Source organism: Capsicum annuum, chromosome 6 (genome assembly GCF_002878395.1).
Source record: "Capsicum annuum cultivar UCD-10X-F1 chromosome 6, UCD10Xv1.1, whole genome shotgun sequence".
Classification (NCBI taxonomy): Eukaryota; Viridiplantae; Streptophyta; class Magnoliopsida; order Solanales; family Solanaceae; genus Capsicum; species Capsicum annuum.
In genome coordinates this window covers 102,581,433-102,607,610 of record NC_061116.1, presented here as the reverse complement: position 1 = coordinate 102,607,610, position 26,178 = coordinate 102,581,433, and the positions used below count along the sequence as shown (strand labels likewise).

Here is a 26,178-nt window from a genome sequence, read left to right as displayed (position 1 = left end):
TTAAGCATGAAGGTCTATTCTATATCCTCAAGACTAAGCCATAATTTCATCATTCTAATATCTACACATAAATTCTAAACTCATAAGAATAAACAAATTTTAAACTTACCAACTTCATTCTTGAACAACCCATCCATATGCCATCCTTAATTCCTAGCTTCAATAATCATCATCAAAGACTTACACTCTCATTTGCAACCATACCTAAATCTCTAATCACATGATCATAGCCCACCAAGATCACACTTCTATACTTATATTTTTACCAAACCATGAGAATAAAATCATACTAAAAAGACTCAACATCCTCAACCATAACTCCTTAACTTAGCTATTAGAAACATCATAAATTATCTAACTAGCCTTTGTCCACCTAGCAACTCAACATTACTACCAACCACACAATATGCAATAATCCTCGAGAAATAATTCATCCCCATAGCACCTTGGGCACACCTCTACATCATACTTAATTATGAACACATTATATTACACTCGTGCATACACTGTTCAGGCCTACTAGATCACCTCCATATAACTAGCATCAACAACCGAACCATCAACTGTTCAAACTTAATGTCTAGTGCTAAACATGATTTATAACCCAATCTCACACACAATTCTTACTTCAAAACTATAGAACACAACATTAAGAAAAACTAGTACACAATGACAATCGATCATAATCATATGGCCTATCTTATTCATAATCCATTAACACATTCTCCTTCTTCACGTCATTACTATCTACCCATCTTCATACTAAAATTACTTTCATAGCTCTACAAATTTCAACCAAACTCCCTTTTTGCAATCTCAGGAAAGCCTAAATTAGCAACACTCACCCACCAAAGTTCTTTTATCAATAACCTATACTTTTCTAGCACAACAAATCCCGTCAACAACTCTTTTCATACTCCAAGCTAACTATAATTCATCTTAACAGATAACTCCTTCTGTACCTTCTGCTAAACTAAAACATAAGGACATAGCACTTCATTACTAACTCAATCGTATCTAAAAAGATTCATTTATATATATTCAATAAATTTTCCTTACCACTTTTCTTGTCACTACCCCTCTAAACACAAACTTTCAACCAAAACAAGAACAACAAGATAAATAGCAATTTGCTAGCGAATCGAAATAGGCCTCACACGGCTTCACTAGACTTTGGTTTTGTGGTTTGAACAAGAAAATAAAATAAATAACAAAGCAACTATGCTAGTGAATCAAATAGGCCCCACACGGCTTCACTAGACTTTGGTTTTTCACAAATATAATGATAACAAGATTACATAATACAAGAGATAGAAACTTGACACACGATATTCAATGATCTAAGAATACACCTTACTCTGTCTAAATTGAATAACTCAAAAGAACGAGGGTATAACTTCAAATTTGAGAGACTTATAATACACTAGAAGGCTCCTCTTAATCCACTTTATGTAACTTCTGAAACTTCTGCTAGCAATTATAAGAGCATTATCAGGGGAGGAACTGGAAATTGCTGAACATGTTACTTCAAGAACATAGATAGGGAAGTATAGATTATCATTATGGATTTTGAGGAGAAATTCGAAAGCACATCTGACTCAAGATTTGTGCACAATTTCTACAGACCTGATAAAATAGTTCAATATTCGGGACTCAAAAGTACTGACAGGAAAATTTCTAGCTCTCTTCCAATTCCATAACTATCTATGAAGAATAAAGCTCAACTATTTCTAATACCTTGGAAATGAGGCATAGTTGGCCAGAATAGAGTAAGATAAGAATTTATATAAGTTTCTTAGAGAACCTTTTCATGGAACGGTCCTAGACTTGAAAAAAGGGAAATATTTCCTAAATGCCTTGTAGCCTCTAGGAAAAAAGTACAAACATCTTTGTACCTTCCACAAGACTCTACTAGACATGGCTTTATAGAAACCCTAGGACACTTGAACTCTGTGCTCTGATACCAAGTTTGTAACACCCCAAAATCAGGTCCCGAGACATCACATGGTGGTTAGGGTTATAAGTGACCCCAAGCTAACCCTTCTACTAGCATATCTCATAAGCAACTGAATAAGAAGTACAACTATATATGCAAATCTGTGGAAAATAACTCTTTTTGAATTTGATTAATACAATACTAAAGTTATAATATTTCAATTTTGACTTTACAACCATAACTGAAACGAAATGCATCAACTTCTACTAACTGTCTATAAAGCCTCTACTAGTACTGACTGTAGGTAGTCGGGTCATGAATCCCGACTAAACCAACTCAATACAATTGAATAAAAAAATATGATATTTTTAATTCTGCATAAATGACTCTAGCCCCAAAATCAAAAGGACTCATCACCTGCTGACTGGATGCCGCTAACTGACTGGATATGAAGGTGCACACTATACCTTATACCTATATTTTGAGAAAATATAGCCCACACACGGGTGTGTGTGTGGGTCAGTACCATGGAAATATACTGAGCATATGGGGGTGAAATGCATATAAAAATAATATCTTAATATCATCACAGTTTATAAAATTATGCATGCTAATATAAATGACTCACTTATCTCAAATTAAAATCATCATAATCATAAGAACGTAAAATAAATCGGGTGAAACATGTGAGTCATCATAATAGATATTAATTCACTTCTATCTCGATTCCAAATCACCAAATCAATCAAATCTCATAAAGATTCTCTTTGGAATATATGTTCATTAAATCTTTCAAAAATAATGACTTTCTCAAACTCAGTTTTTCAAACAAATATGTTTTCATCTTATATAGAAGAATAAGACTTTTCATATTAGATAGAAGAATACACACACACATTGGGTATCTCTTATAACCGACATAAACCATGTGAGCTACATGGAGTCTAACGTCCAACCCACTTTGGGGAGAGCTGTCCTATTCTTGCCATTGGAGTAGGACCTTAATCATTTATTCACTAGTGATCACTATATCATTCAGCCTTAGGCTCACATCCTATGGGGGCACATAGTTCTAGGGAAGTACAAATCACAGCTATACCTCCCACTCAGTGCTAAATACTACTCCCAAACTTAGCTCAGATCATTTAACAAGATAATCCACAACAACACAATTCAACAATTTATAACGGGAGCCATCATGCTACCCTTTTTTCATAATCAATCAAAATGTGGACTTCTTTTCTCATTCGAGTTCAAAACAACTCTTTCAAGACAATAAGGTCAAATCATTCTCATCTCAAGGTGTATATAACATAAAACTTCTTAAAAATTCATAATCTTGAATAGGGGGTTTAAAATCCATAATTCAACACTTGAGCAAAACATTTCAAGATTTATACTTTATGTAGCAACATGTATAATTCATACTAAAATCTGGAAATTCAACTTAAATCATGAATATTCACATTAAGCTCATGGAATTCATCTTTAAAACATCCAAATTTCATAGTTTCTTCAACAAGAATATTTCCATCTCAAATTCACAAGTAAAGCATGTAAAATCATGTGTCTTCATAAAATAATATAAATTTTGGGCACAAGAATGAAAGAATGTTCTTGTTGATATCCCCACATACCTCTATAGTAACAAAATTGTTGGAAGATTGGACCTTCAAATCTTGGTTATGGAACCCTAATTGTTTTTCTCTTATTGTGCTCTTGAATGATGTGATTAGGCTGATAATAGGGTTATGATGTGTTTAGGAGTAGTGAAATTCATAGGTTTATGTTTAGGAACGTGTAAGGAATGTTTAAAGGCTTAGTTATCCTCGAAATAACTCAAAAATGGAGTGTTTTCATTGATGAAACCCTAAGTGTACGTCGTACACCTGATCGCATATGCTAGGGTATGCGCCGCACACCTTATCGTACAAGCTAAGGTATGCGTCGTATACGTTATCGTACATTCATACCGCCTCTCACAAAAATGGGCATAACTCATCACTCGAGTATTAGATTTTTGTGAAATTGGTATCGTTGGAAGCTAATTCAATTATATATAATTTGATAGGTCTTGGGATTAAAAATTCTATGTATATTAAGAGATATACACGTTTAAAATAGATCCTTGTAGAATCGAATAGCAAATATTAGACAAATCAAATGGTCTTATCTCAACTTGGCTCTAAATGATTTATATGAAAATTGTTGACCTCAAGAGCACTTCACAAACTAGGATAAATATCATGAAACTTGTATTCACATTAAACTCATTTCTATTAGAGCTTAGACATACAGGAATAACGATTAGAATTCTAGCACAAAAATATGGGGTATTACATTAAGGTACAACTTGAAGTGTACTAGTCATATGGTAATGGTACAATCAGGAAAAGGAGTCGTATTTTGGACAGAATATGGTGTCCAATATTTTTGATCAAGTTACGAGTTGAGGGTACCACTCATATGATGTGGATACGAGTTAAGTGGTCCAATCGTACCCTCCTGTGTTCTTTTTACAACTTTTAAGCTAAGGGTATTTTGGATATTTCCCCCAAGCCCTTAAGACCCAACATCTTATAACACTATTTGGTCCCTCATTCTATACTTTAGAAGATTTAAAAACTCTCTAAACACTATCTAAAAACCTCTCTAGAAGATTGGGATAGGGTTTCTTTAAAGTGGTCATCTAGAGGCTTAAGGATCGAAATCTCTTCATAAATCTTCATAACTTAGGGATATGACTCTTCCTTCATTGTTAGTTTACAAAATCATGAGTTTTAAACATTTATTATGGTTCATTAATGGTGGTTTTGAAATCCATGGTTGAGGGTTTGAATGCATAATGTTGAGTATTGTTCTCTCATGTCTTAGATTATGATTATACAAGTTTTGATAATGGTTTTGCCCGTGTGGGTGCTTGAAAATTGTGATTTAAACTAAGGAGTCATTGTTAACCCTAACTTGATAGTTTTTGGCTTGAATAATTATTTGATAATTGTATGCCCTCAACCTATTTGTGAAAATGTCAATGAGAAGAATTTTGTCACATATGAATTGCGTTTTGAACTAAGGCATTGGCCAATGAATGTTGATGATTGGTAAATGGTTTTATGAATGTCTTGTGTTCCATAAATTGATTTGAATCATAAACTTTGTTGTTTAATTTGCTAAATGGGTTTGAGTCCCTAAATGTTGAATTGAATTGAGGTCTTTGTTTGACAATGGTTCACGTCCCAAAGTTGACTAATAATGATTGGGCATATTGTATGCTTGCAAGTAAGGTAGGTATGGCGATACCAATGGGATCCCTTTGGTAGGTAATTGGATTAATGGTTGTGCATATGTGTAAAGAATGTTTTAAATTTGGCTTTAAAGTGGGATGTTGTAATACTCGTACTTTTCCTAGATTGAAATTTGCTCCTTAGAATGTTAGAAGCTTTCTTTGAAATATGAATCCACTTTTACAGATGTGGTATTTTTAATATTTTCACTTTTTGTCATGTGGTAAATTCCCTAAGCTTTCCATCGATACCAAATTCACCCAAATCCAACACCCTGGCAAGAATTAGAGCCTTTTTAGTGAGACAGTGTATCACCTGAGTCATCAGCGCATCGCGGAGCTAGCTTAAATGTAAATTGTCAATTTTCAGTATTGCTCCATGATAGTGGCGCGTCGTGCCAAAATTCCAAGTCTCAAACAAGGTGGCAACGCGATAGCTCCGCGTCGCGCCACCATGCAGATTTCCAATTGTCCAGTTCCAGTGACTTGGCGCAATAGTGGCGCGTCGCACCAAGGATGAAAATTGAAAAATTTTCACAAGAATTAAAATACGTTTCCTAGGGTTAAAAGTGTCGATTTACCTAGCCTATATAAGCTCAAAAACATGGATTTGAGCCTCCATTACACCAAAATATACTCTATTCTCTCAAAATTCTCTCAAGAACAGATTAGGGTTTTTCATAGAAGATTCAAGTTCAAGAATTTCCTCCATCAATATTCGTGTATTTACAAAAAAAGGTATGCGTAGTGTTCATTCATGGGATGTTTCCATCCACGAAGCCCAAGAATATTTTTTCTAACTTCAAGTTTATGGATTTCTTTATGGGTTTCATGTTGGGTTTGTTTTGTTCATGTTTAGAATGATTAATTGAATTCTAATTCATGTTGGGTGATCAATTTTATGTGGAATTGATTAGTATAGATATATATATTCATGTAAACTTATGATAAAACCCTATAATGATGAAATTAGAATTAAACCACGATGTCTAATTGTTGTACAGTGTTGTTTACATATACTATGCCTACCATGTGTTTGATTGAATGCCTATATAAAGGAAAAGTGCCCAACTAGCATGATATTATAAAATCCCCATTTATGTACAAGTTTATGCATATTACATGTTTGATGAAGTGCTTCAATAGATGAATTATGAATTGTATATTGGTCATGAGTTCGAGTAAGTCATGTTTTGTCAGTTTCTTTCCATCGAGTCTTGGAGGTACTTGTACCCGACAACTTAGTTGTATGCCTAGAGCCATGTCATGTTTTTACGATACTCTTAGACAAGTCATGATCCATAGAACTCAGTCAGTTATGTGACTCAGGAAATCTCAGAAATCTTAGTAATCTTAGTAGTTTAGTAAACTTCGTGATCTCAGTATTCCCAGTAAGTCTTAATAACTTTAGTACTCTCTGTCAGTCCTCAGATCTCAGTAGCATTCCCTCGATCAACAGAACCTAGTAAATTTAGTTTTAGCTTCGCTAATTGATACCATCAGTTAATCAGTTTAGTTCAATTAAAATTAGTTCAGTTTAGTTAATCGGTTCAGTTTCTATTTAGTTGGGAGTAGGATTCAGTACCGAGTGAACCCAAGGATGGGGACTCACCTGTTATTCAGTAGAGGTTGTGATCCTTAGAAGCAATCCTTGTATTATAGAACTACATAGCGAACGTAGGCTGAGATGCACCCTACACATTTAAGGATATATATATATACATCTCATTTGGGTTACCTACTAGGAGGGGTTGGCGGAAGAGCTCTCTATCAGTGAGGGTATACTCACAGTAGGTGTTTACCTATGGCACGGTATTGACACCCATCCAGTTGGAGTTATAGGTTGGACCCCACCAGTTCAGTTCTGGGGTATGTCGGTTAGATGATTACCTCCCACAGTCTCAGTCTCAGTCTCAGTCTCAGTAAAAGAACTCAGATAGTTCTTTAAATTTTAGGACTGTTAGATACAGTCAAATTCAGATACAGTACGAAACTCAGCTATTTTCTTCAAATTCAGGACTGTCAAATACAGTTACTCATGTTATTAATTATATTAGTTTTCAGAACTCATGTTATCATTATTCAGCTTCAGGACTGTTAGATACAGTCAACTAGACCAGTTCTTCATCATCAAAAATGTCAGAAATATTTATTTATGTATCAGTAACATAGTATCAATCCCTCAGTATTCAATAATACAATATCAATATATCTCACTTATCAGCGACTCAGGGTTCAATATTAGTAGAATCAGTATTCAGTCCTATCACGATCTCAGTTACAGTTATGTAGTCATCATGCATTCTCACGTTTATGTTAGTCAGTTAGTTATTATTGTTCATGCATATGAACCATTTACATTCAGCCTACCTCACTTGCATACTAGTACATTTAAAGTACTGACATATTTGCGCTATGGTGTCTTATACCATAGGTTTAAAAGTACGAACTCCAGAGCATTAGTAGCATCCCAGTTCAGTAGTCAGAGGCAGTTGTGAGTCCTTATCCTTCAAGGATATGGTGATTACATTACTATTTTAGCTTTTAATTTAATTCAGTTGTCAGAGTTAGTTGGGGACTTGTCCCATCAACTCCTTATTCAGACAGTTTAGAGGCTTTCAGACATAGCATGCCAGACAGTTACTTTAGATTTCTTTTGGTATTTGTTATACCATTTTTAGACATTGTTTTATCAGATGTTTATTTAGTTTTGAACCTTATGGCCTTACAAATTTTATGTATTCCATATAATTTTAGTAGATTATTTAGTGCTTAGTTACAGATATCAGTTATGGGTTAGCTTATGGTCTTTCGGGGTCATAGGCACCGTGTAACATTTTTAGGTACCATATTTAAGGCGTTACAAATGTATATCTGGGCTATGAAAGTGGAGTCCAAAGGACTAATGCTAGAAACCGCGCTAGCTAATGCAGGTGTCTATATGGCTGGAAGGTTCGAGTCCCCCAAATGGATATATGAAAGGGAGGTTCAAGTCCCCTATATTGTTTACATTGGTACTTCAGTAACCTTGATTATGTTGGGAGGTTCAGTCCCTTATAATGGTATATATAATTATAGATATTCTCTGGTTCGTACAACTATATGCACTGAGACCCTTCCAGCTGGGGGTGATCTGAGCCCATATAGCCCGTGCATGCCTTGTTATATGATGGTTATGCTACACAACCTAGGTTAATATTTTAAAAGTTCATTTTAAGCCTTGTGCCCTTTCCTAGCACTATATATGTATACTTGTGATTTCTTATGATGATTTTACTTGGTTTTGAATGATGGCATTATTTTATTCCTTTATCCCTGAGTTTCATGCTAACACTCCAATCGCTAACCATCTCCGGATGCTATATCCCTATGTGATGCATGTTCCAAAACTTTTTTCTAACTTTTCTTCACAGTGAACAGGTGTTTGGGTTGGTTTATGAGCTGACATTGAAGCAGTAATCTTCCTTATTTCAGAAGGCCACATTTCATAGTCTTTATATTTTATATTTCAGACTTTGTTTAGACTTGGTTTTGGTATATGGTTGGGGGCATATCCCAACCAAAATACTCTTTGGATTTAATTAGAGTCTTTGTTAGACTACTGTTGGTATGGGCGGTGTTAGTAGTGGTATTAGAATTGGTATTGATATTGGCATTAATGCCGATACCCATTAGTATTGGTTATTATTATACTTTGATGTCTTTATATGATAAACTCATATTTTGTTATATGTTTGGAGTTTATCCGATTATGAGACATGTTGTGTTAGATTAATTGGATGAAGGGGCGATCCTCGGTCCATATGGGATTTGGGATACGCACAATAGCCAAGCCTTGCTTTGGGTCTTGATAAAGTTAGGTTGTGGGTTCCCAATGTTGATAGGCTGCGGGAACGGATTTTGACTTAGGCTCATGAGTCTAGATATATAGCTCATCTGAGTTTAACTAAGATGTACCATGACTTGAAGGAAATCCACTGGTGCAATAATATAAAGAGGGATATGGCAAATTTTGTTGTTAAGTGTATGGTTTGTCAATAAGTTAAGATGGAACATTTTAGGCCTAGTGGTATGTCTCAAGAGATAGAGTTTCCCATGTGGAAGTCGAAGATGTTTAATATGGATTTCATTATGGGTATTTTGTGCTCTTGCAATCAATATGATTCTATTTGGGTTATTGTGGATTGGATGACTAAGTTTTCTCTCTTCTTGCTAATGAGGAATAACTACTTAGGAGAGGATTATGCTAAGTTGTTCATTCATAAGATTGTTAAGTTGCATGGAGCATTGTTATCCATCATTTCAGACCAAGGTACACAGTTTTCTCCTCACTTTTGGTGTTGTTTTTAGAAAAGTTTAGGTATTTAGGTGAACCTTATCAATGCTTTCCACTCTCAAATGGAAGAGAAAGAGGAGAGGACTATCCAAACTTTGGAGGATATGCTAAGGGCCTGTGTAATTGATTTTAAAGATGGTTGGTTGATCATTTTCCCTTTATTAAGTTTGCTTATAATAATATCTATCATTCTAGTATTAAGATAGCCCTTTTTGAGGCTCTCTATGGTAGAAGGTGCAAATATCCTATTGGGTGGTTCCAGGTCAGTGAGATTAGGTTGTTTGGTCCTGACTTAGTTTACCAAGCCATGGATAAGGTAAAGGTGATTAGTGAAAGACATAATATTGCTCAAAGTCTCCAAAAGTGTTAGGTGGATATGAGATTAAGGAAGTTTGATTTTGAGGTTGGTGGTTGGGTATTCTTGAAGGTGTATCCTATGGAAAAGTCATAAGATTAGGAAATAAAGGTAAGCTCAGTCCTCATTATGTTGGTCCATACCATATTTTGAGAAGAATTGGGAACGTTACTTATGAGTTAGGTTTGCCAGCAAGCTTGGCTTTAGTTCTTCCCGTGTTTTATGTGTCTTTGCTAAAAAAGTATGTGGGTGACCCTTCTTTGATAGTGCCTGTTGAGGATGTTGTGGGTTACAGATTTATTATCTTATGAGGAAGCCCCGGTGGAGATACTGAATAGGCAAGTTCATAGACTGAGGATAAGAGACGTAGCTTCGATAAAGGTTCTTTAGAGGAATGAAAAGGTGGAAGAAGCTACATGGGAAGATGATGATGATATGAGAGCCAAGTATCTATTCCTATTCCTTACATTGGATGAAAGTTCTTAAGGTATGAATTTCATTTCCCTCGTGTCATTCATTTTAATTTGTCTTTGGATTCTTATGTACTCTTGCAGTTGCCGTGCCAACAATGTCCTAACTCATAATTCGGGAAAGAATGATCCTAATGAGGGGATAATGTAAGACCTCATAAAAATTTCAATGATTTTATTTTTTGACCCTCCCACATTCGTAATGTAAATTTTTTACCTGAATTATGTTAAGGATGTTAAAAAGGTATTTTGGGAAAGTTTTGGGATTTTTTAGAAGGGGTTCCAGGTCATTTTGGGATTTTGAGAAAGTAATCCTCCACGATAAGGCTGTGTCATGAAGGTTAACCTCTACGATATTAGTGTGGCACGGAGGCTAACCTCCACAATATTGGCGTACCATGCCGCTGTTTTAATTTTATCAAGTTTTTGTTTTTTCAATTGGGGTTGGAGGTTTTGGTCTTTTTCACCCTTTCTATGACTTATAAACATAAAAGTGACCTTTTCCTCTTCAGTTAAAAATATCAAACACTCCTAATCTATTCTCTAACACCTACACTAAGAATGTTTAAGGGTTTTCAAGAAATCACTACTCCGGGCTTGAAACTTTGAATTGAATTTAATTTATTGTGTGTTTCAGGCATGTTTCTCTTTCTTAACTTTAATTTTACATTGTGGCATTAATTTCATGGATTATCATGTGTTTTAAATTATATGTTTTGAAATTGGATTAAGGAGTTTTGGGTGTTACTGATTGAATTACTCGTTCCATGTTCTAAATTGATTATTCATGCTTTAAATTGATATTTGTAGGACTGAATCGGTGCATTATTTTAATTGTTGGAATTGGGAACGTGGGTTTCCCCAAATTGGATGAATTTTGGTTTATTTATTGCACTAACCTTAACCCCCTTTGTAAACTTTGTTTTGAATATGGAAAATTGTGTGGTTTAGCTTGTTTTTTAACCCATTGCATTACATTAAAGGATAAATAGTTATAAAAATGGTTTTAGATGGCCTTGGTGTCCATGGATTAGATTTAAATAGAACTTCGGAGTCAACTTTGTTATGTGGATTGGTTTGGCATAATTAATATAGCTTAATAGCATATGGTATGATGATACAAAGTGGTAAATGCCTTAATGAATGACTCCTAGTTTATTAGATTAGTTTAAAAGAAAATTATATCAAATTGGGCTTAAAGGGAATTATGAAGCTCACCTAAAAGGTAGAAGTTCTGGAGGGGACGAACACTGGAAACTATATTTGGTGACATTGGGGGTCTAGATGATTGTGTCTTGACGCAAACTTGATATATATATATATATATATTGGGGACGGCTATTGCCTTGTTGGCTTTAGTTTTTCCCTCCGTTTTCCTTAGTTCATGCGGCTAACACGTACTGGGGCCCTTTCAGTAGGAGGAACTAAACCCATATAGCCTATGGGATCCTTTAGGATGGATCTAGCTACATTGTTCAGTTTAAATCTTTAAACTCTCATGTTCATAACCCTTGTACCTATCTCGACATCCTATAGGTATGTATATTAATATGGTGTATTTGGTTTACGATTAGATTCTGGTAACTGCATTACTTTACCCTTATCCCCTGAGTTACATGCTAATGCTTATCCCACTGACTGTCCTAGAATGCTACATCGTTTCATGATGTAGGGGTTATGAACAAAGGTATCCTTTTAAGGTCAAGCTTTCTCCATCAAATAAAGCCTATTAAGGTATGAGGGGGTTATGAACAAGGGTATTCTTTCACCCTTGTAACCAAATTACATGATTTTAAGATTTAACTTACTTATTTTGAAGTAGGGTTCATACCCAAGTTTCTATATTCTTGAAGTATGTGATTATCATGAGATTTAAAGCCTTAAGTATATCAAGAAGTTCTTATGTTTATGTTTTAACTTATAATATTTACATTATGGATGAGATTGCACTATCTTGGCTTGATATTGTTGGAGTATTTCAAAATTTATATTGAACATGAAGTTTTGTTGTGAATTGTCATGAGGTTAAAGCGTGAATTTTAACCCCTAAGTCTAAGTATTGAGATTTCAAGAAGATTATGTTCTTAAGTTTTCCTTGATGAGTTTATATCAAGATTTAAAGCAAAAATTGATCTTTTGATCCTAAGCTAAGATTGGAATCCATATTTGTTCATAACTTTAAAGAAAGAAAAGCATAACTGGTTTTTATTACATAAATGCTTATGCTATTTTAAGGTGGATTTCCTAAAGTATGAGCATATAAGTAATAAGGGAGTAGTATTTAGCATTGAGTTGGGTATAAGTCCAAGGTTGTATGACCCAAAACTATGAGCTAAAGTAGGTTTAAAGTCCTAATATGGGTTAAGTATAGCGATCACTTAAGTTAAGGTCCTATTCCAATGGCAAGGGTAGGACAGCTCTCCCCAAGTGGGTAAGACGTTGGACTCCATGATATCTCAGATGGTTTATGTCGGTTAGAAAAAACTCCCTAAGAAAGAATAAAAGTAAAGCTTTTAGAAACTAAGTGTTATAGCTCACAAAGATTGTCTTTATGCTTTGTTACTGGTGTTTATTATTTCACAACCCTTGTTTACTGAAGCCAAGGTGAGTTATTTACACTTAGCATACATTATTGAAAAGCTTATATGAGCATTGAGTTATTGTTTTACTTATTCATAAGTACTGATCTAAGTGTAAGTACTTATGCTCATTTACACTTATGCTCACCCCCACATGCTCAGTACATTCTAGAAGTATTGATCCATATATACGTCTATGCGCTACATTGTATTATAATGTAGGTTCTAATGCTCTGTTCTAGCAGCGTGATTGACTGCAAGCATCTCCACCTGCATCCCGATGTTTTGTGAGTCCTTATACATAGTTTGAGGACTATTTTATTAGACATTATTATTGATGAAGAATTTTAGTCATTTGATTTCTGTTTAGTTAGAGTCAGCTGGGGCTTGTCTTAGTGGCTCTCTAGTTAGAAGTAGAGGCTTGTCCGACTGTTACCTGTTTTAGATTCAAGGTGTTTGTTTTCAAGATTTCCAAGTTTAAGACTTTTAGTTAAGACATTAATTTAGTTATTTTAAGATTCTTCATGCCCAGTTTATCTTTATTATGAGTTTCAGAGTTGTTAGAAGGCTTAAAGGGTTACCTTGGGACTACTCATAGTCTTGACCACCGTGTGACGTCCAAGGTGTATTTCTAGGGGTTACAATCACCCATAGGATGGTTTGAAGTTAGTGGAATGAAGCCTTTAGGCATAGACTTGGTGAAGGAAGCTTAGTAAAAAGTAATATTCATTCAAAGTAAGTTATTAGTAGCCAGAGTAGGCAAAAGGATTATGTGTATCGCGAAGTGAGGGTTATGTCATTCGAACCTAGGCAGAAAGTTTTGTTTAAAATATCTTCAATGAATGGAGTTATGTGGTTTTGCAAGAAGGTTAAACTTAGACCTCGATATATTGGTCTGTTTGAGGTTTTTGATTATGTGGACTCAGTAGCCTATAGGTTGGCATTTCCACCAAGCTTGTCAGGGGTCCATCCAAAATTATGAGTCAATGCATAAGAGATATCATAGAGAAGAGGATTACATTATAATATGGGAATTATTTTTTCTTGACAAAAATATTTCCTATAAGAAGGAGCTGATTATAATTCTTAATCAGGAGCCGATTGCAATTCTTAATCAAGATTCTTAGAAGTTAAGAACGAAGGGGATTCATTTTATAAAGGTCCAATAGAAGCATCGTCCTATTAAGGAAGCTACTTTGGAAATGAGAGGGACATATGGGATAAGTATCCTCACGTATTTGAGGATATAAGTACTCTTTTCCTTCTTACTTGCCTTTTTTTCTTATTTCAGCATTCAGGGATGAATAGTGGTAAATTGATATCTATTGTAATTACCATTTCCGTCATTATGGTTAAGTCTAGTATTTCAAAATTTGGGTTAAGTTTTTCCCCAGTTTGGGAGTTAAAACTTTTAGGTTAGGCTAGTCTTGGATGAAATTCGAGCTTGGTATGGTCTAGGAAAATTTGAGAAAATATTACTTAAAGGTTATATGATTTGAGGTAACTTGTGTTAGTCAAGTCGATAGGGAATCCATAGGATTTTTTTATAAATGAATTGGAGTGAGTAGAACTCCTGATATAGAACTTGACATAACGGGGTTAGTTTGGGATATCAAAATTTGAGGGTGCATTGTGAAAAAAAAGAAAAACTAGGAGCAATCCTGAGTTTCTACTTCACCTTACCCACTATAGCGAGTGTCAAGAGACTACTACATTGTTATAGCGAGAATTTTTTTATCATAGCAAGAGTCGCTTTGGTAAATCCCTCCATAATGAGCGGACCCTACTATAGTAGGGCTGCTATAGAAGGATAGGGATGTTATAGAGGGATATGCACTTATTATGCAAAAAATACTCCAAAAATGTTATTTGCATTCCATTCTCATTTTGGGCATAGTTGTGGAAATTTAGGGTGAATTCTACCTAATTTCCATTAAAACTCTTCGTAAAAGTAAGTTAATCATTTTCATTAACTAGTTTTTTAATTATTAACTTATAGAATCACTAGTTTATAGATTTTGGGAAGGAGTTAACTTGACTTAACTGATTTTTTTGGTGAAATTACGTGAATTGTGCAGAAAACTCTCGGGTTTTAGTTAAAAGATGTTAAATTACTCTTGGATGACTATAATTCGCCATTGTAACCATGAAATTGGTAGGAGTAACATAGGATAATGATAGAAACCCCTATGGGAGGAATAATCATGAATTTGGCCTTGGGTCTTCAGGATTAGGTTATAATTTTTTATATTTTTAGGTCATTTAGTTGATTATGTATTGTATTGATGTTTTAAGACCATAATCAAGATGACGTTTCAAGAAAGGAAAAAGTTCAAGTTCGTTAGAATATTTTCAGCTAGGGTTGAGTAGATGATGGTTTAATATAGTTAAAATGCAACTTGTTTTATGTGTGCATGGAAACTGTTTCCTTATATTGCTTGTTACAATGTATGTTCAAGGATAATGAATGAATATATTATATCCTAAGTGTTAATCACATGCAATGAACAAATATTAAAAGCTTTTTAATTTAACAAGTATAATTGTTATTATCACTGTGGTTGTGGTTGTTGTGATATTTATTGATTATTGTGGAATGCATTGGTATTTGGATATTTTGATGAGATTGGTTTGTATAAGGTTGATAGACACTTAATAATTGAGATTTGATACATGGACAAGAGCTCGTCCCTTATAGGTCATGGATAGTGGGCGATCATATGACCTTTAGCATGTGTGTACAAGGTATAGGTGAGTGTGATGGTTTTTAAGTGAATTGGGATTATGCGTTGACTTGTTATAGTTCCTTGAGTGAACTGTGTTTATATATTTACTTGCTATATTTAGTTCCTTGAGTGAGCTGAGCTTATGTGTTGACTTGCTATATTTGGTTTCTTGAGTAAATCGAGATTCATGATTATTAATATTATGGTTGTTGAATGGACCCTTGAGTAGTCCGGGTTAAATTTGCAAAGAGTTGGAATGCTCTTCAAATGTCTGTCTACTTATGTAATAGAGACATGGTAAGTATCTTGTTGTTGAGTCATGGTTTATTGACTTGGAACCTTGTTGGGAGTCATGGTCTTGACTTGTGTAGTTGTCCATCTAAACTTTGTTTTGACTGAATTTTATGGTGTGGTTGAACAAGGTTAAGTGTCACAAAGTTGTGGTGAAGTTATATAGTAGGTGTTCATGGCTGTTCTTGCTTTACTAAGTTATGATTACTTGTTCACATATCTTATTTTGCGTTGGCCGATGACCCTATCAGTACATCATTATTTCTTGTGTACTGATGCTACACAAGGTTTTTTTTTTGTTGAGTACAGAGCATCTTACAGTGACTGATTCAAGACCTCATCCATAGAGAGGATAATATCTAAACTCAAGGATGAGCTGTATCTTCTGGGATGCCATGAGTTCTTCACTATGTTTCTGGTCCACTGTTTCAGTCTTGGATAGTTCCTTTTATTTTTGAGTTGAACTCTTTCATTGATAATTGTAGTGTTTTGGTATAGTGACTTTCATACTTTAGGGGATTGCTTAAGTATTTGTTATGTTACACATTTGATATTTCGTTTAGAATATTGGAGACATTATCTTATTTAATAAAAAACAGATAGTTCCCTTATTTTGGGTAAGTGTTGGGTTGATGTTTTGGGGTTAGAGAGTTCTTCTGCCAAAGGGTTACATGGGTGCTACTCACGACGGATTGTATCGTGACATAGTCTGAGTTAAATGGTTCTCTCACATGAGGATTCATATGGGTTTCGCTCATGACGATTTTGGATCATGACATTTCATTAAGACCGTTCAATTATATTGTGCCTCTAATCTCTACAGCATTCCATTAATTTCTACAACGTGCCTTTAATCTCTACTGTGCTAATAGTGCATCTTTGCTCCTGCTCTGAAAGTATAAATATTCTTTAATTCATATTTTTCATATTAATTGTGATGGTTCAAATCAATTGTTTGCGACGATACGAAAATTTGATAAGTAAAACTTTGTGATTATTTATCGAGCCATCAAGATTGAACTTGGTTCGGAAATCTATTTAACCCCAATTACTTTTCTATCTTGCGGTCTTTCCACTAGCTTCCAAGTTTGGTTTTTTTCTATCATGGACAACTCCTCCTTCATTACATTTATCCATTTTTGATCAATTTTTGCTTCCTCGTATCCTACAGGTTCAAAAATAGCAACATTGCATCTTTGACAAAAATCAGAGAGTGACCTTGTTCCCCTAATAGGTTGATCATCCACTGATTCATCATAATTAAGCTTTGAATCATCATGTTTAACTCGAGACTCCTCATTCCAGACCCATTGCTCATCTTCAAGGAATTGAACGTCTCTACTTAGCACAATCTTGCCTGATTGAGGTTGAAAGATCCTATAAGCTTTAGAAATCAAATTGTAGCCAATGAAAATCCCCGGTTCAGTCTTCTCATCAAGCTTATCTCTTTGACCTGTGGAACATAAGAAAAACACATACATCCAAATATGTTGAGATTTTTTATAGTAGGTTTAACACCATACCAAGCCTCAAAAGGAGTCTTCTTTTCCACTGCCCTTGTCGGCAGTCTATTCAACAAGAAAATAGTTGTGTTCGCTGCTTCTACCCAGAATTTCTTCGGCAGGTTCTTCTTATGCAATAAGCACCTGTTCATCTCTATTATTGTTCTATTTTTTCTCTCTCTCATTCCATTTTGCTGTGGAGAATATGGGACAGTGAGCTGGTGCTCTATTCCAGCTTCTTCACAAAAAGAATTGAACCTATCTGATGTATATTCATTTCCATTATCTGATCTAATGACCTGAATCTTGCAGCCGCTCTGATTTTCTATCCAAGCTTTGAACTTCATGAAAATTCCAGCAACTTAGGACTTAAACTTCATAAAATAAATCCAACACATTCTTGTTAGATCATCAATGAAGATAATATAATACCTGCTGCCATTGAGCGATAGAGTCCTTTATGGATCACAGAGATCGGTATGAATGAGTTGCAACTTTTCTGTAGCTCTCCATGTGGAACTTTTAAATAGAAGCCTAATCTGCTTGCCAAGAAATCAACCTTTACAGCTTAAGAGATGTTACTTCAAGTTTAGTGAACCACTTACCATTTTACTTCTTTGCATAAACAACAAAGCTTTGTGATGAAAATGCCCCAACCTTTTGTGCCACGTTTCCTCAACGGAGGACTGACTTGTAAAAGCTATTTGTTCCTCCACTAATGGATTCAAGGAAAAACTTTTTTCGTGCATTTTGATTCGAAACATTTCCTGACCACTAGGATCGCTGATTAGACACGCTTTGTTTTTAAATAATAATTTGAATTCATTTTCAAGCAGTTGTCCAACACTTAATAAATTTTGATCAAGTTCAGCAACAAATTAAACTTCATAAATAAGTTTTGTACCTTTATAACTCCCAATTGCTACAGTCCCCTTTTCTGCTGCTGAGAGGTATTCTCCATTTCCGATCCTGACTCTTGATTTAACTGATTTGTCAAGTTATCTAAAAAGCTTTTCATCACTGCTCATGTGGTTCGTACAACCATTATCAATAAGCCAGCTTTCACTTAAGATTTTTCTTGCGTAACAGGTAGCCACAAATAATTGCTCTTCTCGCTCTTGATCTGCAATTTATGCTTTATTTTGTTGTTGTAAATGCTTCTCTTTGTAGATAATATCGGCATGACCAAGTTTTTGACACTTTTGGCATTTCATATCAGGATTTCTCCAATACTTGAAGTGTGGATAATTTCTCCCCCCCCCCCCCCCCCCACAATGTTGATAAGGAGGATATTTTCCTTCTTTGTTATTAGCGGTGGGAGTAGTATTTTTTCTAGATGTAGCTTCATAGTTTCCATAATTTCCTTTCTTTCCTTTTCCTTTATTACCCTTAACAGCATCTCAACCAAGCTGCAACTTTGCTTGCAGGGCTCCTCGATGGATTCCTCTTGCCTCATCATCCTTCCTTGCTCTTATGTTTGCAGAGCACTCAATAACTCTGCCAAGCTAAACCTTGACAGATCCTTAGTATTTTCCAATGAAGCAATAGTTGCCTCATATCTTTCAGGTAAGATTACAAGAATATTTTGAACTATTATATTATCATTAAGTTCAGTTCCAAGTATCCTTACCTTATTTGCAATCAGATGCAACCTGTTAGAATAATCCTTAATGGTTTTGGATTTCTTCATTCTCTGCATCTCGAATTCTCTGACCAAGTTCAGTACTTTCATTCCTCTAATTCTTTTATCTCCTTCGTACTCTTTCTTGAGGAAATCCCAAATTTCTTTGGTTGATTCACATGTCACTACTCTACTGAAAATGGTGGTAAAAACTGCAGCAAAGACACATGATTTAGCTTTGGACTTTGTTGTTCTCCTCTCCTTGTGAGCTCTAATATGAACCATGGTTGGATTCTTTAGCAAAGAAAGCACTTCATAGTCTTCCTCGACAGCCACCCACAAATCGCAGGCCTCCAAATAAGCCTGCATTTTTACTGTCCATGCTTGATAATTTTCTCCATCGAAAACTGGTAGAGCCATAGCATAAAACTACCCTACATTCTCCATTGTTTGAATGGTGTTTAGCACCCATAAATTTGGATAAACACTCAGAAAGAAAACACTCACAAGTCTTTCACAAGTCCCTTAAGAAGTAAGACTTTGATACCAATTTTATGAACTGAAGCAGTCAGATGATTGTAATTGAAAGAGTTGTTTTATTTAGCTTCAAGCAATCAAAATAAATAGAGTAGCAATACAACTGAAACAGAAAAATGACTGCTGAAAAAACTTCATAATGCCTAGAAAATAGGGACAACTAAACTAGGATAATGACTAAAAATAAACTACTATCCTAAAAATCTGTTGAGGTCTTTTGACCTATTCCTAACAGCTACTAAAATACAGTAACAAAAATATTTATTCGGTTAGAGAGCCATTTTTTTTATAGAATGAACTCATTCCTCCGTTGCTTGGGTTAAATTATTGTCTTAGGACTTATTTAATATCTTATAGTAGAACTTGGAAGCCTTAGTATAATTTTAGGTAATAATTGCCTTAGTATGGACTTTCAGGGTTAGTAGGGAGATCCGCCAACCCTTTTCTAGGTCAAATATTCTAAATAGTTTCTTGTAGACCTAGGAGGACTTCTTTCATTGCCTTGTTTATGTTTTTGATCCTTAGGATGATTTAGACATTTTCTCAACTCTTCATTAGACTTTTACCTTTTAATTACTTTAAAGATCGATTTGAGTCCGACACTTACTATTCATTTATGATGCTAAATTTCTGGTCCGAGTCCGGTATATATGATATTAGAGTCCGATTTGAGTTCAACATTCATGGTTCACATATGACGTTGAGGATCTGGTTCGAGTCCGCCGGTTATGGTACAAAAGGGATTCATAGATATAGTTGTGATTGTTGCAATTGCCTTATAATTATAATTGTTGTCAGTGGTTCTTTATTGATGGTATCCATTGGACTTATGGGGGTTTGACTGGGCTCTGATACCATTTGTAGGGGGTGCGCGGATTTAATAGATATAATAGATTTATTAGGTTTCTAGTGAATCTATTTTTATTTGTGCGTGGATATTTCTTAAATTTTGTTTCAATATCTTTTAATGATTTACTTTTTTCGTAAGATATATTCATTAATTATTTTATCCTGTAGTAATTGCAGAGTTACAAATTTCTGTATAATAATTTATCCTATCTGTACTGTAATGTATATCTAATTCTAGATTTTCAATGTTATTTATTATCTTGTGTTGTTCTTCTCGTAGTGAGTTTTTTAAATTATATAAACTATCACATGTACTTTTATCTAGATTTTCTAAGGTTTTTTCTATCCATATTAATTTTTCTTTTAGGTTTTCCATTATTTTTCTAATTTGGTTTCTATAATTAATTTCATTATTTAGAGTTTCTTGATTTTCTCTAGTTTTTCTAATATATTCTAACATCTCTTAATCTGAATAATATCCTTCTGGGTAAATTTCTTCGTATAACTGTTCTAGCCAATTTATAGTTTCAATTTCGTAGTCTATTACTTTTTCTAATATTATTTTCTTAATATCTATAATTTCTATATCTTTAAGTATATATAAGATTACTACTTTAAGATAATCTAAATGATCTATCTTTTAAAATTGGTTTAATTATAATATTTTGTAGTTGTTTGTTTTAGCCTTAGTAGTTTTTGCATATTTTTATTAAGAAATTCTATGTATTTTATATCTTTATTTTTCATGTATTTGTCTATATTTATTTTTATTTGTTTTTCTAGTAACTGTATGTTTCTTATATCTATTTCTAAAAATTCCATGTAACTTATCATCGTAAGTATTTGTAAGAGTAGTTAGGTAGATATGGTATATAATTTACTCTAGTCATGTAGTATTTACCAAAAGCTTTTTCTAATATGATTTTTCTTATATCTGTTACTTTTATATCTCTAAGTGCATACAAAATAAGTATTTTGAATTTATCTACCATCACATCAGATAAATAATCATTCATTTTCATAAAATTGCTTTTTTCAAAATATTCCCTTCAACCATGTACATAACAAAATATGGTCATCTTAGCTTACTATATACTAGATTATTCTTAAATAATATGTTCTTCGGTCACTATTAACATGGTAATCCGGATACTTTTTCCCTTAAACAGCGCCTCTACTCTAGTTACTCCCCGCCACGGCTTCTTGCCTTATTGGTTTCACCTTTAGGATGGCATAGTCCTTAGGAATTTTTCTCCGTTTCCTCTTTGTTAATAAACTTCTTAACATATTATTCTTCGAATAATTCTACTATAAAGTAACTAATATGAATTTATTTTATCATATCATGATTGTTGGGAATTATGAATTTAGCTATTCATAATCATAAATAAATATACCTGTTCGGGTAGTTTTGATATTTCTGAAGTTTGTTCCTCCATAGCTTTTTCCATTGAAATATGTTTATTTAATTAACTGAGTAAAATATTTGTTGTGGAGTGGAGAGAATGTTTGCTTCAACGCACGAAGGCTTGCTTTTGCAATGCCTTCTGCCTTCTTTATTTATAGAATGAAAAGAAACTTTACAATCTAATCTTCACACGTTTTTAAAATTGTAAAACTAAAAGCTAAAAAGGTCAAAAAGGTGGGGCTAGGCTACTAACTAGCCTACTAGCCTTTGATTTTTTTACAAACTTACAAATCTATATCTTTACGTAACTTTGTACAATAATTTCAACACAATAATAATAATTCAACAGTATCTTGTCTCCGTTGATTTTGTCGTATCTGCTATATCTCCATTATTGCTTCTTATCTTATCTTTCCAGTTGGCATCTTATCTTCCTTTATTCTAGATGTACTTCTGGAATAATATTATCTTCTCCATTACACCTCGAACATTGGTGGTCTGGATATTTGTGTCCAATTATTTTACAATATCTTGTCAGCAGTCCGTCTGAAATAAATCCTTTTTTTATTGCTCTTGCGGTAGATTGTTTTTCTGGGTTGAGTAGCGTCATTATCCATTGTCTTACATCTTCCATATCTGCTTGTCGTAGCTCTTTTGAATTAGAGTAAATCATTTGATGATCTCTCGAATAATAGCTCCATATTGGGTTTCCATAGTATAATTATTTGCTAGTTCTTGAATAATCGTAGCTAGTCCAATAAGTCGTTTATTTGCATAGAAGTCCGGTATCTCAATTCTGGGTATCTCCGGTTGCTGCGTAATATCTTTTGGGATGATCATATCTCTAGTTAGTCCTATCTTTACAACTTGTATAACTGGTTTTATTTCGTCATATAGTATCTCTGCCGGTGCGGTATAACACTTTATATAAAATAAATTTCCTTTTGTTATCCTTTTGTAGGTGGTGAATATCTTGTATAATTCTTTCATAGCTGTTAATTCTTCTCCGTCTTGAGTATATATGGTGTTTAATAGTCCATAGTCAAAACAGGTTTTAACTAGGCTTGGGTTAGTTTTGGGTAGTGCAATTAGTTTGTAATATCCTTGTAATTTTTGGGTTATATAGTTGGTATTTGGTTCTTTGATGTTTGTAGCTCTGGGGTTATGGTTTAGAAAGTTTTGTACTCTGTATATATTTTCTATGTATTTTTGGGCGGTATAATTATATACTTTTTTGTCTTGGTTTAGGCTATCTCGGTATGTGCTAACTTGTGGGGGTATGAATAAGTGGTCTTTTTGTGTTTTTGGTGTAAATGGTTTTTCAAATATTTTATTCATATTTATATTCTGGTATCTTGGTCGATTAACTCCTTTGCTTGTACCTGCAGAAGTAGATTGATAAATGTTATGGGTTTTATGGAGTGTCCCAACGTCTCCTTCTAGCTCTGGAACCTTAATGTCTTCCGATCGACATAGCTCTGTACACTGCTGAGTTAGCTGATTTGTAGCTATAGACTTCAGTTTATCTTCATTAGTCTTTAGCTTTTCTATCTCATTACCCATACTGTCCACTTTCATTGAAAGCGTAGTTAGGGTGTTAAGTATTTTTTCTAGAGTATCTTCTTCTATTATTTCAGTCTGTGTAGCTTTGTCTTGATATGTAATCTGCAATAACATTTTTGTTAGTACTGATCACTTCAATTGTAAATGTGAAATTTAATATATTTAAAACTAGTCTCCGAATCTCTTTTGTTGTAACTGAATTTTGTATTTTCTTTGTTAACCACCAGCGTACTTGTGTATTATCTGTTCGTACAATAAATTTGTTATATACAATATATGGCTCAAATGCTAATAAACATTTATATAATGAACATAATTCTTTCCTATTTATTTTCCATTTTATTTCTGTCTCGTTGAACGTACCTGAGTAGTATCTACAATGGTGTTCTATCTTTTCTGCTTCATATCGATATTTAAGTACTACTCCGTAACTGTATTCACTAGCATCTGCTTCTACTATATATATAAATTTTCTATTTTCATCTGGAAATTGTAATTTTGGTAATTCTCTACAAAGTAATTTTATTTTTTGGACTTATTTTTTATCTTTTTCATCATAGTTATATTCTATATCCTTTTTTAATTTTTTCTGTAGTGGTTTTAAAGTTTCTGCTAATTTTGGAATATATTCTCTTACTTGGTTTACTAATCCTAAAAATGATTGTAATTTCTTTTTTGTATCTAATTCTTCTTTCGAATTTATTATTTTTTGTACTATATGTTGTTGCATTTTTACTCCACTTTTATCTATTTGTATTCCTAAGAATTCTATCTGATTTTTCATAATTTCAGCTTTCTTTTCGCTTAGACTTATTCCCGATTTTTCTATTATATCTGTGAACTGTTCTAATAATTTTAAATGTTCTTCTTTGGTTTTTGTATATAATAATATATCATCTATGTACACTATACAATTAGATAATTGTTTAAAATAATTATCCATAAAATGTTGATATCTACCTGGTGCATTTTTATATCCAAATGGTAATACGTTCCATTCATAAAATCCTTGTGGTACCGTAAATGCGGTTAATTCTTTAGATTCTTCTTCTAGCTTTAGGTGGTAAAATCCTGATTTACAATCGAATTTGCTAAAATAATTATATCCTTGTATTTGTCTTATTTTTAATATCTTATTTGGTATTGGATAATTATATGTTATAGTTTTTGCATTTAAATTTCTATAGTCAATAACCATCCTACTTTTTCCTCTTTTTTGTTCACTATGTTTATTTACTATAAATGCTGGACTATTATGTTTACTATTACTTTTTTGTATATATTGTTTTTCTAATAATTCATCTATATGTATTTTAAATTCTTTTAAATCATCAAAATTATATGTTAATGGTTTTTGGGTTATTATGCTATTTTTATCTATTAATTCAATTTTTATAGTAGTTTTATGTTTTTCCCATCCTTTTAATGGATCTTCACTATATAATTGTTCTAATTTTTTCTGAATTATTTCTATTTTATTTATTGAAAATATAGTTATTTCTTTTTTATTTATCGAAAATACTACTAGTTCTATTGTATCTTCAGTATTTTTTATATTTTCTAACTTTTGTGTAATTTTTTCACTTCCTTTTATCCAATCAGTTTTCTTTCTTATTTTATTATTAACTCTTTTTGCTCTTACTTTCTGTTTACATGGTGTTGTAAACCACCAGTCTGTTTTGGTTATTATATGTGGTTATAATTTATCTAAGAATGGCATTCCTAAAAGTATATCTTTTGATGTTAATTCATAATTATAAATTTCTTCTATTGTTAATATCTTATCCCATACTTGTATTTTTACATTCCTAGCTTTATAAGTAATTAGGCTTCCTTCATTATTAAATCCTTTAACTATTATTGGTGTTTTTAATTTATCCCATTTAATTTCTGGTAAGCAATTATATCTACATAAATTAGCTTCTGCTCCTGTATCTATCATAGGCGTATAATATCTACTGTAATATCCTTCTACTACTATCTTCATTAATACATATATCTTCATTTCATGTTAAGGCTCTTTTTAAGAATAACTTTTCTTTGTTATATGTTAAAGTTAATTGTGTATGTTCTATATTATATGGTTTTACTTGTTCTAACCATTTTATTCCTAATATTATATCTGTTTTTTGCATTTCTTCCTTTACTTCGAATTCTATTTTTATTTTTCTAACTCCTATTATTATTTCTTTTTCTGCTATATTTTTATTATTTATTAAACTTCTTGGTAGATCTGGGCATATATCATTGTCAGTCTTTATTTCTTCATTTTTTACTAGATATTTTGCTATATAATTTTCTTCTTGTCCTGTATTCAAAAGTATTAAATATTCTTTTTCATTTATTTTTCCTGTTATGTAATATTGGTTTAAATTACTTATTGAATTTGTTTCATAACTTGTTCTTTTTGATGAGCTTGATGATTCTGGATTTTCATTAGCTATTCTTTTCGTTGTACTTATTCTATCATTTACTATTTCTAAATTTTCTTCTGTATCTATGTCTCTATAGGTATAATCATTATAATCTATTGGTTTTACAATTTGTTCGAATGAGCTTTCTATTTGTATTTTGTTAATCTTATTTTTTCCTGTTATTTTATGTTTTGTTGTTAATACATATAGATTTTTACATCTTGCTGTGAATATTTTACTTCCTGGGGTTAATTCTATTCCTGATATTTTCCAATATAATACTAGTAATTTATCTATATTTCTATCTG

At 33.1% G+C, this 26,178-nt stretch overlaps 1 protein-coding gene across 1 annotated transcript; it reads right to left on the bottom strand.

Moving 5' to 3' along the window:
* Positions 1 to 18,949: 18,949 nt before the first annotated feature.
* Positions 18,950 to 19,519, bottom strand: LOC107874244. The gene has a single exon (XM_016721078.1). The coding sequence runs from the start codon at positions 19,517 to 19,519 to the stop codon at positions 18,950 to 18,952; it is 570 nt and encodes a 189-aa protein (XP_016576564.1).
* Positions 19,520 to 26,178: the final 6,659 nt, after the last annotated feature.